At 58.7% G+C, this 16,196-nt stretch overlaps 5 protein-coding genes across 5 annotated transcripts; 2 read left to right on the top strand and 3 right to left on the bottom strand.

The window, feature by feature from the left end:
* Window positions 1–339: 339 nt before the first annotated feature.
* On the bottom strand, window positions 340–2,185 carry SPRG_00430 (hypothetical protein). The gene is made up of 8 exons (XM_012338529.1): window positions 2,058–2,185; window positions 1,919–2,011; window positions 1,746–1,874; window positions 1,442–1,683; window positions 1,282–1,391; window positions 1,063–1,239; window positions 845–1,009; window positions 340–798 (listed from the first exon to the last, which is right to left on the bottom strand). The coding sequence occupies exons 1-8, from the start codon at window positions 2,135–2,137 to the stop codon at window positions 490–492; spliced, it is 1,305 nt and encodes a 434-aa protein (XP_012193919.1). The 5' UTR covers window positions 2,138–2,185; the 3' UTR covers window positions 340–489.
* A 1,123-nt stretch (window positions 2,186–3,308) lies between these two features.
* SPRG_00429 (hypothetical protein) lies at window positions 3,309–5,381 on the top strand. Its single transcript, XM_012338528.1, has 3 exons — window positions 3,309–3,353; window positions 3,415–3,800; window positions 3,861–5,381. Exons 1-3 carry the CDS (start codon window positions 3,334–3,336, stop codon window positions 4,886–4,888), a joined length of 1,434 nt encoding a protein of 477 aa, XP_012193918.1. The 5' UTR covers window positions 3,309–3,333; the 3' UTR covers window positions 4,889–5,381.
* Window positions 5,382–5,671: 290 nt separating this feature from the next.
* On the top strand, window positions 5,672–6,445 carry SPRG_00428 (peptidyl-prolyl cis-trans isomerase-like 3). The gene is made up of 6 exons (XM_012338527.1): window positions 5,672–5,689; window positions 5,751–5,825; window positions 5,872–5,965; window positions 6,015–6,082; window positions 6,125–6,243; window positions 6,291–6,445. Exons 1-6 carry the CDS (start codon window positions 5,687–5,689, stop codon window positions 6,412–6,414), a joined length of 483 nt encoding a protein of 160 aa, XP_012193917.1. The 5' UTR covers window positions 5,672–5,686; the 3' UTR covers window positions 6,415–6,445.
* SPRG_00427 (hypothetical protein) lies at window positions 6,391–8,882 on the bottom strand. Its single transcript, XM_012338526.1, has 9 exons — window positions 8,671–8,882; window positions 8,421–8,624; window positions 8,141–8,368; window positions 7,872–8,090; window positions 7,440–7,823; window positions 7,077–7,384; window positions 6,911–7,028; window positions 6,697–6,863; window positions 6,391–6,650 (listed from the first exon to the last, which is right to left on the bottom strand). The coding sequence occupies exons 1-9, from the start codon at window positions 8,863–8,865 to the stop codon at window positions 6,443–6,445; spliced, it is 2,031 nt and encodes a 676-aa protein (XP_012193916.1). The 5' UTR covers window positions 8,866–8,882; the 3' UTR covers window positions 6,391–6,442.
* A 1,083-nt stretch (window positions 8,883–9,965) lies between these two features.
* On the bottom strand, window positions 9,966–16,001 carry SPRG_00426 (hypothetical protein). Its single transcript, XM_012338525.1, has one exon. The coding sequence runs from the start codon at window positions 15,899–15,901 to the stop codon at window positions 10,034–10,036; it is 5,868 nt and encodes a 1,955-aa protein (XP_012193915.1). The 5' UTR covers window positions 15,902–16,001; the 3' UTR covers window positions 9,966–10,033.
* Window positions 16,002–16,196: the final 195 nt, after the last annotated feature.

The raw sequence follows: 16,196 nt of genomic DNA, 5'->3' as shown, positions 1-16,196 counted from the left end.
AATCGAACGATTGTTGCTAATTCATCAATCACTCTTCATCGGTGGAGCGCCAAACGCTTCCTTGCGTCTCTAGGGCTACCACCTCGTCATTTTGTCAAGCATGATTTGCTTGCAGTGGCCGCAGCGATTGCCTCTCGACCGCGCGTGGACCGAGTTAGAGAAAAAAGAAGAAATCTATCGTAAATATGATTGCCTCGGAGTTTAGAATGCTCGGTGGTGGCACGTAGAAGGCCTCCCTGAGCCAGCCATAGAGATAGGAATGTCTCTGCTGCCCAGTGCGTCAATACAACCCTTCTAGTTCGTGAGATTTATCGTTGGCAGAGAGCTTGTTCTCGATGGTAGGCAAGATAAAGACACTACAACTATCATTCGTTTACACACAGCTATGTATAATTTTGTTACTTGTCGACTTTTGTGACTTCTCGTTTTGGCAGCAGTCCACGCCATCGCCTCTACCGTTCGACGCATACCCATCTGAACGTTGGCGGTCTACACCATGGCCTCGGCCGCCTTCTTCTTTTGCTTTTTCTTTTTTGGCGTCTCTGGCGTGCGGAACGGACGCGACCCGTCCGGTGTGCCGTACGTTGGGCGATCTGCCGGCGAGTTGGACCGGCGCAAAAGCGGGCTCTTGCCTCGAAACAAAGGGCTCTGCCGGTACACGACACGGCCGCGCTGCGACCGCATGAGGTGCGTGCGCTGGAGCGTTGGCGATGTGAACATGGGCGACTTGTCGATGGATCGGCTGCCACCTGCGCTCACGCGCTTTTCCTTCTCCGAGTGGTAGACCAGAAGGCCGATCTAGACAAAGCAAGATCCAGACACATACCAGATCTTAGGGTCGTACCACAAGGACGAAGAGTGCAAAACCGTCGTAGATCGTGAACGTTTGCGACGCGCTCGCGCCCGTGATGAACGGAATCATGTACAACATGTCGGTCACCGGGAGGCAAATGGCCGACGAGACCACAAAGAGGACGCTGCTGCCTTCCTTGAAGATGTACAACATCAACTACAACCACACATGCGAGGTTTCAGGGTGAGCGATCTCATGGCGGATAGTACTTGGTTGTACGTCATGTTGAAGAGGATGAACCAGAGAAAAATGGTGAAGACGCCTTCGTCGCACGGGAGATGCTTCCCGTTCAACTCGACGGGCCGCCCGAGAAAGCAATCGTGGGCCTTTCCAACGTACGGCACAAACTCCGACCACGGCACTGGCGGGTCGCATAGCGCTGGGACCTATTCATGAATCTTATTTTGCGGTCACGAATGTTCATTTACCCGAATCGTCCAAATGGTGAGAATACCAAAGAGAATCTGGTAAAAGCTGATCCACGCGTTGGCGTACCAGATATCCAGATCCACATCTTTAAGACCAATTTCCTTGTAGACTGTCCATGAAGATGCTCAGACACGAGGTCAACGAAGAAGACGGAGGTACCGTTGGAGGCTGCCGCAGGAAGCAGCGCTGAGATGTAGAGAAGGATCCAAAAGGCGCTGGGGTCAGGCATGTTGAGCGTCTTGCCGCCCGTGAAGAGAGGAATCATGTTGACAAAGCCGCCGTAGAGTACGAGGATCGCGCCAAGAATGTGGCAGCGTTTGTACTTGGTGTTGAGGAAGATCGCCGAGAGAACCATATTGAACGGCAAGTTGAGCTGGTCGAGCACGTTGGCGAAGTTGCCGCTACAAGCAGATCCAGATTCACATCTAGATGAAGAGGACAAAATCCAGTTTGTGCATGGTACCCAATGTGCGGCGTCGGGAACGCAGCGAGGAGGTTGTACGCCGTGTCAAAAAAGCCCATGAGCGCGTACTTGTAGTGCGGAAACTTGCGCATCTCGGGCGTGATTTCATCCGTGAACCACATTTTGTACCTATATTGGTGAGCTCATCCCGAGAAATGCAGGTCGAGCGATACCACACGACGGGCCACGACGTGACCATGAAGGCGATTGGGAGAATAATGTTGGAAAAGTACCAAAGAAATGGCCCATACGCGTACGTGATGCGCCTAGTGTCATCGTCAAGACGTGTTCGCAGTCGGTACTATGGGGTACGTGTCAAGGACGCGGTCGACGCAACGCGAGAGGATGAGGCACGCAAGAGGCAACACGAGCTTCTTCGCATCGGCCGCCATGCTGCGAGGAAAACCAGCTTTGCCGTCTCGAACAAAGGTCGGGATTTTCGAAGCTTACACGACTCGCTACCAGACATCGAACAATTGTCCAACACGGACACGTTGTGCAATGCCGGCATTCAAGATACTAAAGAGGTCCATGGACGCCACTCGATGTACCCCGCTCAAAAATACTTCATATATGTACAACTTAAAAGTAGAAGAGCATCCCCCGCTCGATAGGATAGCAGCTGACGCGCCACGTCATCGCTCTGACCAGAACCTGCGGAACTTGGTCCGTAGGACAAAAGCAGACCATACAAGCGGACAAATTGCAGTCCTTCGCCCGCTGCAACGCTGATGTACGAGCTCAGAAGTCTAGGAGGATTGTTGGTGTTTAGTGAGCGAGGTGTTGTGCGCCTCAACTAACTACACAGCAGCACGCCAATGACTGTGGCATTGGACAGTCATCGTGTTGTGCTTATATACGACAAATGGAGGAGCAACAACACCAGACTTCATCGATGCGGTACTGTAGGGGGTAACAATGTTGCAATAGTTGCAGGCACATTGCATTTCGACCGATCAATAATTGGCATGTCGAAAAATCCTTCTCGAAATGCGAGCTCCATGAAGCGCTTCGGGTGTGTGCTCTTGGGGTCAGTGGAAGCATGAGTGGAAGCTTGCTGTCGGGAAAGCTACTCAGACATCAATTTGGCGCCACTGCGATTCTTTTTATTACTCTATTAATGTATAAAGGATATCTATGGATAGAGTTTAATTGAATTAATTTGGTTCGAGGAGATGTCATTCGTTCTACACAACACGACACAATATAAATAGACAGAGGTAGATCAAGAAATGATGCAAAAAAGAAGCCTCTGGGTCGGATCTTCGACGCCCTGATTGGCCAAAATTGTCAATGACGTGTTACCAATCAGCATCGCCGTGACGGAGCGTTTCATGGTGCGCTGATATTCGTATTAAAATATACATCGCATTGTTTTAAAATACCGTCCCGGCTATGATAGACGTGGTGCCAATGAGAATAAAAACACACATATTTTTATTCACCCCCTTGAATTATTATAGAAAGCGTGTAACGCTCCCAGCGATAAGCTTGGGGAATGTATGCAGCACTGAATTGGGCCAATTAAATTCAGAATGATGAGCCTCTTGCGCGTCACAACATTCCTCAATTTGACGCGCCTCCGACGATGCTGCCGCTTCGAAGCCTGTATGTAGAAACCTCCATGCTGCTAGGAAGCCGACGACCTCATGCACGTCTACGGTCCTAGGGAACTCGAGGCGACGGAGCCTGCTCTCGGCTATGAGAAGCCGGTGACTTACCGCGAGAAGCCCGAGACGACCGAGGTGCCAAGCCCGAAGCGTGCCAAGCGTGGTCACACTGACGAGCCCGCGGGCTCAGACCTAATCGAGGTTCCGCGGCGACGCAAGCGCGATGTCCTCAAGCAGATATCGATGCGCCTCTTCATGAGCGCGCAAGGCTACACGACGAGCGCGCTCCACAGCATCTTTGACCATCGCGTGGACGATGGCGACCAGGCTACGAACGACACGACGACAGCGCTTGCCGCGCCGCCATCCAGCAAGACGAGTCGCAAGCACCTCTGGCAATCCACGACCCGCGACGATACCTCGTTTCGGCCACGCTCCAACAGCGGTACGTCCATCGTCCGCCCCGCACGCCGTTTGTCTCATGCGAGTGGTTGCATGTACATAGGTGCCACGGGTGGGATCAACGTCAGCATGGACTTCTTCGTCTCGCGCTTCACGGATCCGACGTCGTACTTTTACAAGTACCGGTCCGACACGGAGACGGAGCCCAAGAAAGCGACCGTCGTCCTCGTGTGCCTCTCGTGGCTCAAGCCCCACGAAGAAATCGTGAGCTGGGAGCGCGTCGATGGCCTCAAGAAGGCCACGATCACGTGGGATGCCTACACGGAGCCGCTCCTTGTCGATGTCAAGACCGGTGCGATCCTTGATGGACACCACCGGTACACGGTGGGCCTCCAGCTCCAACTCAAGCAAGTGCCGGCGGTGCTCGTGGACTATCTGGGTGACGAGCAAATTACTGTCGACGTGTGGCCTGGCTGCGGCCGGAGCTCCCTCACGAAGCAAGAGGTCATCGACATGTCGCTCTCGCCCAACGTGTTTCCGCCCAAAACGAGTCGCCACCGGTTCACGGACTCGCTGCCGCCCATCTCGATCCCCCTCGCGACGCTCCGCGCCGACCCGACCGAAGGCACCCTCGGGTTTGGCTGCCCAACTGTCGCGCTCCTCCCCGAAGAGTCGACGACCGCTCTCGCAAGTGAGCCTCGCACGCGGAAGCGCGATTTTGTACGGAAAGCGTCGGTCCAAGTGCTCTCTGGTGCGACGCAGCTCGCGCTCTCGGTGGTCCGCGGTGTTTTTCGAGACCGGTTCCGAAGCATTGAAGCCCAAGCGTCGTCGTCGCTCGATCTCGTGTCGCGCCCGTACAAGAAGAACCCGAACACGAGCGATGCGTTCGATGCCATTCGAGCCAACGACCCGACGTCGTCCTTCTCGCGGATCAAGGGCCGCATGGCGCAGACGCTCGAAGACGTCATGGACGGCTCCAACAAATACCGCGACTTCTTCGTGTCGCGCATCACCGATCCGACCTCGACTTTTACAAGTACCGCTTCGACACGGAGCGCGAGCGCAGCCCAAAGCGGCTCGCAGTTGCCCTCGTCCTCGTCTCGTGGCTCAAACCCCACGAGCAAATCGTGAGCGAAGCCCGCGTCGACGGTCTCCGCCGCGCCACGGTCAAATGGGACGCGTACCTCGAACCGCTTCTCGTGGACCGCAAGACGGGCGCGATTTTGGATGGCCACCATCGGTACACGGTCGGCGTCCAGCTCGGTCTCCTCACCGTGCCCGCGGTCCTCGTCGATTACCTCGAGGACGAATCGATCACGGTCGATGTGTGGCCCGACTGTGGCCGCGATACGCTCACAAAAGCCGACGTCATCGCAATGGCACTTTCCGACTCGGTCTTCCCGCCAAAGACGTCGCGTCACGCGTTCTCGGACGACCTTCCGCCGATCAAGATCCCACTCGAGCGCATGCGCCAGCCGTACTTTGACCCGATCGCAACCGTCTGAGTCGACCTGTACAACTGTGTCCCTGGATCATAAATTATCGGCATGCGAATGTATATACGTATACCATGCTCGCAGTTGCTTCAACTACGGAACTTGTGGCCTTGCCTCCACCAAAGTCAAGCAATGGTCACTTCGGAGGTGCTTTGTCGCTCACTTCAAAACCGTGTCCCGCTGAGCCAAAACACCGAATCACGCGGAGCTTTCAGCGCTGTTGGAGGCGTTGTGAGCGGCGCGCTGTCAAAGAACCGTGGTATTATAGCTCATCGCCTCTGTTTGGAGCGTGCAAACTCCAAAACCCCTATTAACGTATATTTAGATGGCACTTTAACACTCCTCCCAGTACAAGTAGTGGCCCATGTATGACCTCTGCAACATAATAATACCGCGTTGCTTGACGTAGTGGCATTTGCAAGCGCGTTCAACCATGGTAGCCGAACCATCATGCTGCTCTTCATGGACCGGCGCCGCTCACATGCGCGATGACGTAGTCGGTCACGCTGCACACGAGCCTCGGCGACATCAAGATCGAGGTCTTCTGCGACACGGTGCCCACGACGGCCGAGGTACGCGCGCGCATGCCCGCCTCCTTCCCAGCCACACGGCTCGTAGAACTTTCTCGCGCTCTGCGCCAGCAACGCGTACGACAAGACGACGTTCCACCGCAACATGAAAGGCTTTATGATCCAAGGCGGCGACCCCACGGGTACGCGTGCCATCGCGCCGTGTAGCATGACCATCACCCTCCAACGCAGGCACGGGCAAGGGCGGCGAGAGCATTTGGGGCGGCAAGTTCAACGACGAGTTCCATCCGCAGAACCGCGTACGCTCGCCATGCGCATGTCTGTGCCTTATCCACGCGTAGCACAATGCGCGCGGGATCGTCTCGATGGCCAACAGCGGCCCCAACACCAACAAGCAGCAGTTCTTCATCACGTACGCCAAGCAGCCGCACCTCAACAACGTGTACACCGTCTTTGGCAAGTACGTCGTCCTCTCGATATGCACATGGTCGCATGCACATGGCGCAGGGTCATTGACGGCTTCGACGTGCTGGACGCGATGGAGAAGACGCCGGTCGACGCCAAGTCCCGGCCACTCAAGGAGATACTGCTCCACTCGATCACGATCCACGCCAACCCGCTCGCCGAGTAGTTTTACATAATATACCGTGCATGAAGCACTATTGGTGCGACGGCTCTTGCACGCGGATCATTTGCGTCGGTGGGATCAAGAGCTCTTCGTTCACGGCCGCGCCGAGGTACTGCCGGAGCAGCCCCTTGAGCTCGACGTTTTGGGCTTGAAGCGTCGAAACGTCGTCGATGAGGCCCTTGCGCTGCTTGAGCACGTGGAGGTACGACGTCAAGCCCGTCTCGAGCGACGCCCAGACACTAGCCATCGATGAAAAACTCGTGTCGAGCCATGACATGCATGTACCGGTGCGATTGGGCAGGCAGGACGCGCTGCGCGCGACTCCAAAACTGCTTGGGGTCTTTCCGAAAGGAAGGCGACGCGCCTGAGAGCTGCGCCTTCTCTTCCTCCATCTTTTCCTTGAGGCGGCGCGCGCCTCGACTGCCGCGGGCCTTTTTCTCTTCGTTGAGCTCCTACGCCGCCACGTTGACACACAGAACTTCACTGCAAAGTGGCCGACCTGCACAAACACGCGGATGGTCTGGATGACGTCGTCCGGGTGGATCTTGAGCCCGAGCCGCTTGGCCACATCCGCGCCAGGGCGACTCTCGTTGTCGCGCGCGTCATGAAAGAAAAAGCTAGCACCCCGTCAAGACAGTCGACAAGAGTAAGTGGAAGGAATGTACGAGAGAAGACGCTCCATGTCGGCCTCCGATTCGACGCCGAGCGACTTGAGGATCGCGTCGGCGCGCACGAGGTCGGCTTCGTCGTCGTCCATGGTGTCGATGGCTTGTAGCACTGCGCCGTGCACGAGGAACCCGGCCTCGGTCGAGAGCAGCTTGAGCATGTACTTGAGCTTGGCGCTCGAGATGCGGCGCTCGGGCAGGGCCGTCGTCTCGTCGTGGACCTCGGTCGCCTTGGCGTTTGCGTCGTCGAGCTGCTGCTTGCGAAGCACGACCGCGTCGACGTGCCGGAGGTCGCACGCCGGTGGCACCTACATATGCGTGTTTTGAGTTGTCGTATCTCAAAAATGGAAAAAGGTTGTCGACCCAAACGAGCCCGAGCTGCTGTTCGTGAATGATGCGGTCGGCTTGGAGGACCTTCTCAATCTGCTCGAGCGCCTCGGCTTCGTGCATGGCCCACACTTCGTCAAATTTTCGCCCGTCGTTTTCTTCAAAGTGCTGGAATTTCTTCTGGAGGTCTTTGTACTGCTTGGTGATGCGCCGGTACTCTTCTGTGAGCTCGGTGTTCTGGTGCCGCTGCGCCGCGTCGGTTTGCGTGTACTTTTGAATGAGCGCACTTAGCGCGTCCTTGAGCCGACTCAATTTTCGCTTCTGCTGACTTAGCGTCGCGGAGTTTTCCATGTCGCGCTCGGTCAAGACGCGGTAATTGTACTCGAGCTTCTCCGTATTGAGCTGGTACGTCGCGCGCATCTACATAGAGTTTTAAATACGAGCAAAGAGATGCAACTCAAAACAGACCTCTTCGAGCTGCTGTTCGAGGGTCTGAATGTCCGTCTCGAGTTTGATTTTGAGCTTGTTGTAGTCCTCGGCGTCCTTGACGCGCAGGTCTTCGATCTCCTTTTGGCTCATCTCGTCTCGGGCTTGCTTGGCCTCCATGTACGTCATCTCCATCTCCCGCCGCTTCTCGAAAAGGGAGTCGATCTCGGTCTTGTTGCCCGTAATGAGCTCGTCGCGCTCCTAGAGTCGACAATAAACATATACCATGACGACCAGCTATGCGATGGTACCTTGAGAAAAGCATCTTCAATCTGCTCGAGCTCCAGCTCATACTCCTCCTGCATTTCGCGGTACTGCTGGCTCATGCGGTCGACGAGCGCTTCAATGTCTTCGGCCTCGACCTTGAGCGCAATCACATACTCTTCGTCTTTCGATTTCAACTGCGCCTGGAAGTCCTTGATCACGTTATCCTTGGACTCGAGGATCGCGCTGCAGGCTTCTTGCTGCGCTTGCAGTTGCTACCATCGACGAGGATGACACCTTCATTCGCATCGCATGGAGATAAGGTACCTTGTGGAGCTCTTGGGGCATGTTAAAGTCGTACAAATCGGCCCAGCGCATTTCGACGGCAGCGTTCCGAGACCCGCTCGAGATGGCTTCTTGCTGCAGCTTCTCAATCCGCTGTTGCTTGCGGTCTTCCTCGTCGATGCGCCGCACGTTCTCCTTGTCATCGGCGCGGACGCGGACGTCGGTGACCTCTTGGATACCGGCCAGCTACGCACATCATATATGGTTGATAGAAATGGGAAGAGGATGGAACCTTGCGCCGGTCGAGTTGGTTGAGACTGTCGGCGATCTGCTGCGACCCGCGGCTCATGCGCTTGGCGTCGCCGCCCGTCGTCTTCTTCTTCATCTTTTCATCGTCCTTGCTCGCATTCCGCGCCTCGATGCGCCCGCGCCGGGCTTGCACCCGCGTCTCGCGGTCGTTGCCCTCGCCCTCGGTCTTGAGCTCCATCGTCGAAACTTTTGAAACGACGCGAACCGAAACCGCGGTAGCGATAGACGTTCCTGTACACGCTCAACACGATCGATGTTTGTCTCTTGCTTCGATATAACTCTACTACATTCGAATACATAATATGTGAACAGATTGTCTTTCATGTCGAAGACCGTAGGCTGCTGTGTGCTCGCACTCTCTACCCGAATCCCAGGCTCAACCCCGTCACGGCTGCTTCTAGTTCAACGAGGCTTGGATCTCTTGACAACCTCTGCGACGAGAACAGCAGCCAAACAGTATTACGCGCCGCCATGTGAAGATTCGACGAGACCCTCGATGCCTTCGTCATGATTTCATAGGCGCTCGTTTCGCTGGCCGGCGGCTCGCTGCCCGTCATCGTAGCTACCATAAGCAGACGCTATGGTCGACAGTATCGCGCTCTACATTGTACTGCGCTGGCGACTAAGATGGTCACCGCCAACACGACGTGCGTCAACACCATGCGCGCATGCAACCATGTCGAGGTGTGTGATGGACTAGCAGTAGACGCAGCTCGACACCTTCCATGGAGGATGATGCATGGACTGTCGAATGGAGAGCGTCTCGATCTCTATAAATGCTGCATCTCGTCGGACGCTTGATGCGTCGGCCAAAGCTTACTAGACGTGCGCCTTGGTCATCGATGGCCGCGTCATCGCTGTGTTCCAAGCGCTAACGCTGCCGTCAACGAAACTACTATTGCCTCTGCTAATAAGCTACATGTCACCAACGACAAGACCGCGATGTCACCGCCGTCCATCTCGACGTTCGCCACGAGCTCGTAAGCGGGACTTCGACGCCGGCCGGCAAGACCACACCGAGTCTGCCGCTGCGCTCGAGGCCACTGATTCGCTATATCTGGAGCTGCTCTCGGCGCACAAAGAGGTCGCCATCTCGAGCTCCGCGCTGTCTCATTTGAACTCGATCTGAAATGGATGCTTTTCATTGGTTTGATTTGAAATCCTTTTTGGCCAATCACAAGACGCCATTCACGATCTTCGGAGCGTTCACCGCGTCATGTTCTCAATCGATCGGTGGGCATCTCGATCGGGCATTGGTTGCACAAGACAGAAGAGAGGTCGGATGATAGAAACATGTATAGGTGGCGGGTCTATTAATAATAACGTGCGCGTGCATCGATGGTCGTTTACGCAGTGAGGTACTGGTCGAGGGACTCGCCGGAAATGTCTTCGATTTGGCGAATGACCTTGTGGCAAAGCGCTTCGACGTTGGCGTCGTGGTCTTCGAGGAGCTCGGCCAAAAACGGGATGCTCTCGGGCAGCATGGCCAAAAACTCTTCGCCGACAATCGCGTAGCACTGCTCGATCGTCTGGAGCGTCGCGAGGCGCACGGCCGGCTCCTCCGCGCGCGACTTCATCAAAATGCGGTGGTGCATCGGCTTCCAGAGCAGATCGTTCTTGGCCGCCCACGCGAGGTGCGCGAGCGCCTGGACCGCGCCGTCGACGACCGGCCGCGCGACCTCGAGCGACGCGAGACCCAGCAGATCGACGAGCGGCGGCATGACGACGTCGAATTTTTCCTTGTCCATAAAGCCGTCCGTGTCGTGGCTGCAGCAGCCAATGAGCGCCGTCACCACGTGCGTCGCGAGCGGCCACGGGTCCTCGACCTCCTTCTTGGCCTTCTTGGTCGGGCGCTCGAAAAAGCCGTCGGCGTCCTCAGCCTCGAGGAGCGCGGCGCCGGCGTCGATCGCCGACAAGAGAATCGACGCGCAGAGCGGCAAAATGTGCGCAAAGTACGGCACAAAGATGCTCTTGAGCTTCTCCGAGAGCTGCGAGACGACGCGGAAGAAGACCACTTGGCGCGCGTGCGACGGGCCCTGCGTCGTGGGCAGGACGACGTCGACCCACGACACGAGCTTGAGGAAGAGCGGCTTGAGCTGCTTCTCGCTGAGCTTCATGACGAGCGCGAGCAGCGCGGCGATGAGCTGGTCCTCGACGTGCTCGCCGATGCTCGGGTGCAAGCGGCGCAAATCCAATGCCACCAGATACAGGCGCATGAGACCGGCCATGTGCGCCTTGACGGCCGCGCGGTCCATGCCCGACACGATCGTCGTCACCATCTCGAAAAAGCGGAGCAGCGCCACGTCACCACGGCTGCAGCACACGGGGTAGAGCTCCATGAGCGCCGGCAAGAGGTTGCGGAGCTCCGTCCCGGTCGCGAGCGCGAGAATCGTCGCGTCAACCGACACGCGGATCTGGACGTGGTGCACGTTGAGGAGGCTCGGCACAAAGAGCAAATGGAGCATCTTGGGCAAGTACGACACGAGGAACTGGGGAAACTTGGTCGTCATCGCGCGCATGGCCGCGAGGAGGCACTGCTGCAGCGTCAGCGTCAAGCTCGCGTCGGCGGTGCCGGCCGACGTCGAAACGTCGAGGCAATGGAGCAGCGTCGGGAAGAACTGCGGCACAAACGGAAAGACAGCCGGGCCGAGCGATTGGCAGAGGTTCGAGAGACACACAAACGCCGAGCCAATGACGTGGCCGTTGGCCGTGACATCGAGCGGCAGCTTGCAGCACGCCATGACCGTGGGCAGAATGTTCAAAAACGGCTGCGCGTGCTTGTGCGCGAAGAAGCGCGTGAGCACGTCGACGCTCAAAATCGCCATTTGCTTGTCCGTCAAGAGCGCCGACGGATCCTCGAGGACACTCGAGAGGTCGTCGAGCATGTCCACAAACAAGAGCTCCTCTTCAAACGTCAGAGTCGCCTCCGTTTCTTCAATGCGCTCGTTGAGCAGCTGGAGCGCGCGGCGACGAATGACGCCGTCCTCGTGCTGCAAGAGCTCGCCAATGACAGCGACAAAGCCGGGCGCCGTGAGCAGCTGCTGAAGGTTGTTCATGGCCTCGAGTGCAGTCGCCGCGATGGCATCCCAGCGGTCGGCCATCGAACTCTTCTTGGCCGCGAGCGCTTCCTTGGTCTTGGTCACACGACGGAGGAAGAGGAGGATGCCCTGCGCGAGCAACAAGTAGGCGTGCTGGAGCGACTTTTCCACGTCACTGTTGTCGAGCAGCTGGTGGTGCAGAGCCTTGCGCTCCAGATGGCGGGGCACGAACGACACGATGCGGTCGAGCGTCGCATTGGCCAACTTGGGATCGATCTCAAAAGCCACGTCTTCCGTCTCGTCGTCATCGTCCTCGTCCTCGTCGTCGTCCTTGGCGCGCGGCGCAAGGTGCGAATGGAGCTGGCCCGCAATCGAGAGAAGGGACACGAGCGCACGCATTTGGAGGTCGGCGTCGAGGGCTTCCAAGAGGCTGTGGCAGAACGCCGACCGCGCCGGCACGTCGTTCGCGTGCTGCAAGAGGAGCGCGACGGCAATCGCAGCCGCGTCGTCGTCGTGGGCGCCGAGGGCCGTCAAGAGCACGTGGAACAAGGTCGACCGGCGCGCGATCGGAAGCGTCTCGAACGCCGCGACAAAGGTCGCCAAAAACTGCTGCGTCGAAATGTCGCTCGCGTCCGTGTGCACGTACGGCACGGCGTGCGTCACGATCTCCTGGAGGACGTGGAACGAGTACTCGTCAAGCTGCAGCTGCGACGCAAACGTAAGGATCGGCACAAGCGACTGCAGCACGTGCGTCGGGCACAAGTCGACGAGCGACGACACAAAGAGCAGCGCCGCGTTGCGCGTCTGCTGCGAAATCGTGTGCTGCACGACACGCAGCGTGAGCTCGACAAACGACGTCGCGTGCGTCGTCGACGACGCGTGGCCACGGAGACCGACCGCGACCCCGTGGAGCGCGGTCAGCACCATCTGCACGCTGTACTCGGACACGTCGTCCTTGGCGGCCACAAACTGCGCGAGCACGGCGTGGAGCGGCGACAAGAGCGCGTTGAGATCGTCGACAGCGTACGTCGCAATCAAATTGCTGACGACTTCCAGCACGCACGTCGTTTGCGCCGCCCACGTCGGCTCCGACGTGACCGAAAGAAGGCCCTTCACGATGCGCACGGGCAGCGACAGGCGCACGAGCAGCGACGCCACGTCCGACGGCGTGCTCTCGGCGCCCGTGCGCAGGAGCACGACCAGCGCCTGCACGAGCGTCGTCTGCTTCCCCATCGGCAGCGCGCCAAACCATGTGGACGTCATCGTTTTGGCCACGTGGCTGTGGAGCGGCGCGGCCGAGGGCGCCGCGACGGTGGCGAGCACCACGTCGTAGGTTGCGCTCGCCGGCGCGCGCAGGTAGTGCGAGAGCAGATCGGCGCCAATGCTGGCCGTGAGCGGCGTCAGCGACGTCTTGAGCAGCGGCATGAACCACGCAATCGTCGTCGTCCAGACCGCGTCCAAATGCACGAGGTGGAGCACGCGCAGAACGTTCCGGACGCGCTGGAGAAGCGTCGACGAGAGCGCGTCATGCGGCACCAGCGCGGTCGTGAGCACGCGCGCGAGGAACGCCTTGTCCTTGCTGACGTGCGCGCTGCAGAACGTAGCCACGTACGAAGCGTCCATCGAGAGCTCTTCCTTGACCTTGAGCAGCGCCGTCAGCGTCGGTGTGTAGACTGCAAACGCTTCGCGGCTCTTCTTGTCGGCCAGCGAGAGCTTGGTCAGCGACTTGAGGCACTGGGCGGCGGCGTTGCGGAGCGCCGTGTGGGCGTGCGCAAGCGCGACGAGAAGCGCCAGCACCACATGGTGGACGTCGCCAATCGAGACCATCGATGGCGTGCACTCAATCATGACCGAGAGCAGCATCACCGAGCGCGTGAGCACATGCGCCGGCGCGTCCGTGTGCACAAGGCGGCAGAGCGAGTGGAAAAGGTCGGTCCAGTGACTCGCCTCCGCCGCGAGCGCCGCGTGGAGCACGGGCTGCACCAGCGTAAAGTAGCCCGACGTCGACGACAAGAGCAAGACAAGCGACGCGTCGTACGTCACGGCGTCCGTCTTGAAGCTCGTGCGCATGAGGTCGCAGACGACTTCGACAACCTCGGCGATGCGTGGCCGGTCGACCGAGTCGATCGGCGTCGAGGCATTCAGCGCCGTCCACGTCGTCGTGAGGAGCGTCAGAAGCGGCGCCGCGAGCCCCGGCGTCGTCGCCTGGCGACCGTCGTTCAGAACGCGCATGGCCAGGAGCGGCAGCGGCGTGTGGCGATGCACGGACGGCACGGCCCACGCTTCGACGATCGGCGCCGCGGCCAGCGTCGTCTGCGCCCCAAAGTGACCGAGCACATCGTCGGTCGTCGTCGTCTTCGAGAGACCGTTGGTAAAGGGCGACACCGAGAGCGTCGCGATGAGCGGCGCCACAGTGGTCCACGCCACGACCGGCTTGGTCGCGACGATCGTCGACTGCGGTGCAAAGACAAGCAGCATGTCCAGAAGCGTCGCGTCGTATGCCGCGCCATGGATGTCACGGAACGGGCCCGTCACAAACGTCACAAGCGCCGTCATCGCCGTCGCGAACGCGCTGTTGAACGCGCGCGCATTGAGCGAGATAGCAATCTGATCCAAAAGCTGCGTGGCCGACGCCGTCTGAAGCAAGAGCGTCGCGACCGCCGGGACAAGCGCCGCGACAATGACGCTCGGTGCGTCATCGTTGAGCCGGCGCAAGAGCACGTCTGGGTCTTCGAGCGCCGCCGCGTCCATCTCGGCGAGCACGCTGAGCGCATGCAGACGCACCGAGACCGTCGGGTGGTCCAGTGACAGCAAAAGCGAGACGCCGCTTTCCGCGAGCGGCACGTGCATGGCCGCGGCCGTGCCGGTGAACGACGTCGAGACAAAGTTGACGCAGAACGACTGGAGATCACTGTCGAGGCCTGCGTCCGTCAGCATCGCGTTCAGCCCGGCGTCGAAGGGCTCCGGGTACCGCTTCGAGAGGACGAGAAGAAGGCGCTGGAGGCGGTCGGCGACCGACGGCGTCGAGTGCGCGGCGGCGAGCATCGACCGGACGAGCGACGCAACGAGCGGCGCGACAATCTGGCCGAGAGCGTTGATGAGATCCAGAAAGAGCTGCTCGGACGTGGCGTGCGTGTGGGCCAGCGCGACCGCATCCAGAAAGAGCGCGAGGAACTTGGTCGTGTCGTACGCCTCCATGGCGTCCATGACGAGCTGCGGCACGTCGTCAAACTTGAAAATGTGCTTGAGCGCTTCGGTCGGAAACGTCTCGAACGGCTGCGACTGGAGCACGCCGATGAGGCAGAGGAACGCGTCAAACTGCGCATGCGCCGGCGCCGTCTTGGCAATGACGACGACGAGCTGCTGCCGCGCAGCGGGCGACAGCGTGGCATGCGTCGTGAGCTTGGTGGCGACCATGTACGCGGCCGTTTGGCGCTCCGGAAACGACTTGTCCTTGAGGCCGTCGATGATGTTGGGCAGCACCCAGCGCAGAATGTTCTCGGACACGCGGCTCTTCTCGAGGATCTCCATGGCCACGAGCGCGTAGAGCGCAATGAGCTTGGCGTTGCGCGCGCCAATGCGCACGGCGGCCGTGTGCAGAAAGCTCACGAGGCTGTAGTCGGCAAAGCAGCGCTTGGACAAGTTGGCGCGGAGGAGCGGGACGTTGTTGGTCTTGACGTGCTCGAGGAACGCCCACCGCGGGTGCTTGGCCAAGTCGCAGATCGTAATGAGGCGTGCAAAGACCGGCGATTCGTGGTAGCAAATGGTCATCGCGAGGATCTGGTCGACATTCCAGACGTGGATCTCGTACTTGCGCACGAGAAACTCGATGACTTGATGTGTAGGCGGCAAGAGAAAGTAGGGCGAGAGCGCGTCGAGGAGCAAGCCGAGCTCGAGGTCAAGTGCAACGACCTCTTCTTTTGTCAGCAGCATCCGGCTGTACTGCGCATGTGCTTTGTTCGGGTGCAATAGCGTGTGCTGGAACACATCCAGCGACCCGTCCATGCTGCACAGCGTCTCCATCGCACTCTTTGCCAGCTCAAAGGTCGTGCGGCCATCGATCTTGGCCGCGACCTTGGGCTCGTGCAGGAACGAGGCGATGTTCCGCTGCGACGACGCGCCCGTCGTCTGGACCTGGAGCGCATGGAGCTGCGAGGCCAAGGAAGAGGTACTCATGCTGCTGCGGATGTCGAGGTAGACAGAGAGACGACGAGGTATCTACGGCGACGATCCAAGCGACGAGGAACCCCGCAATATGGAAAATGGGCAATAAAATACCCGACCGAAAATGACTGGATTCCATTCAACCTCAATATAGCGCATTTTAATTCGATCACGCTTTAAATCGGCTCCAGTGGTGTGCGTCGTCAACGATTGGCTAAAACTCCACCAATCAGCGCACCGCACCCTTCTAACATCGCGACTTCTCACTCTTTCTATGCCATACAAAAAAGACCATCCCAAAAACTAG

The sequence above is a fragment of the Saprolegnia parasitica genome (genome assembly GCF_000151545.1).
Source record: "Saprolegnia parasitica CBS 223.65 unplaced genomic scaffold supercont2.1, whole genome shotgun sequence".
NCBI lineage: Eukaryota > Oomycota > Saprolegniomycetes > Saprolegniales > Saprolegniaceae > Saprolegnia > Saprolegnia parasitica.
This window is presented reverse-complemented; position numbering and strand designations above follow the sequence as displayed.

Bases quoted from the DNA above. Each gene is read 5' to 3' on its own strand.
- SPRG_00430 (XM_012338529.1), bottom strand. From the start codon at position 2,137: ATGGCGGCCGATGCGAAGAAGCTCGTGTTGCCTCTTGCGTGCCTCATC. The intron at 2,012-2,057 runs GTACCCCATAGT...CGATGACACTAG, and splicing joins GTCGACCGCGTCCTTGACAC to GCGCATCACGTACGCGTATG. The intron at 1,392-1,441 runs GTACCTCCGTCT...CTTCATGGACAG, and splicing joins TCCTGCGGCAGCCTCCAACG to TCTACAAGGAAATTGGTCTT.
- SPRG_00429 (XM_012338528.1), top strand. From the start codon at position 3,334: ATGCTGCCGCTTCGAAGCCT. The intron at 3,354-3,414 runs GTATGTAGAAAC...CTACGGTCCTAG, and splicing joins ATGCTGCCGCTTCGAAGCCT to GGAACTCGAGGCGACGGAGC. The intron at 3,801-3,860 runs GTACGTCCATCG...GCATGTACATAG, and splicing joins TCGGCCACGCTCCAACAGCG to GTGCCACGGGTGGGATCAAC.
- SPRG_00428 (XM_012338527.1), top strand. The intron at 5,826-5,871 runs GTACGCGCGCGC...CACGGCTCGTAG, and splicing joins CGGTGCCCACGACGGCCGAG to AACTTTCTCGCGCTCTGCGC. The intron at 5,966-6,014 runs GTACGCGTGCCA...CCTCCAACGCAG, and splicing joins CCAAGGCGGCGACCCCACGG to GCACGGGCAAGGGCGGCGAG.
- SPRG_00427 (XM_012338526.1), bottom strand. From the start codon at position 8,865: ATGGAGCTCAAGACCGAGGGCGAGGGCAACGACCGCGAGACGCGGGTG. The intron at 8,369-8,420 runs GTACCTTATCTC...CGTCGATGGTAG, and splicing joins TGCCCCAAGAGCTCCACAAG to CAACTGCAAGCGCAGCAAGA. The intron at 6,864-6,910 runs GTCGGCCACTTT...GTGGCGGCGTAG, and splicing joins CCATCCGCGTGTTTGTGCAG to GAGCTCAACGAAGAGAAAAA.
- SPRG_00426 (XM_012338525.1), bottom strand. From the start codon at position 15,901: ATGAGTACCTCTTCCTTGGCCTCGCAGCTCCATGCGCTCCAGGTCCAG.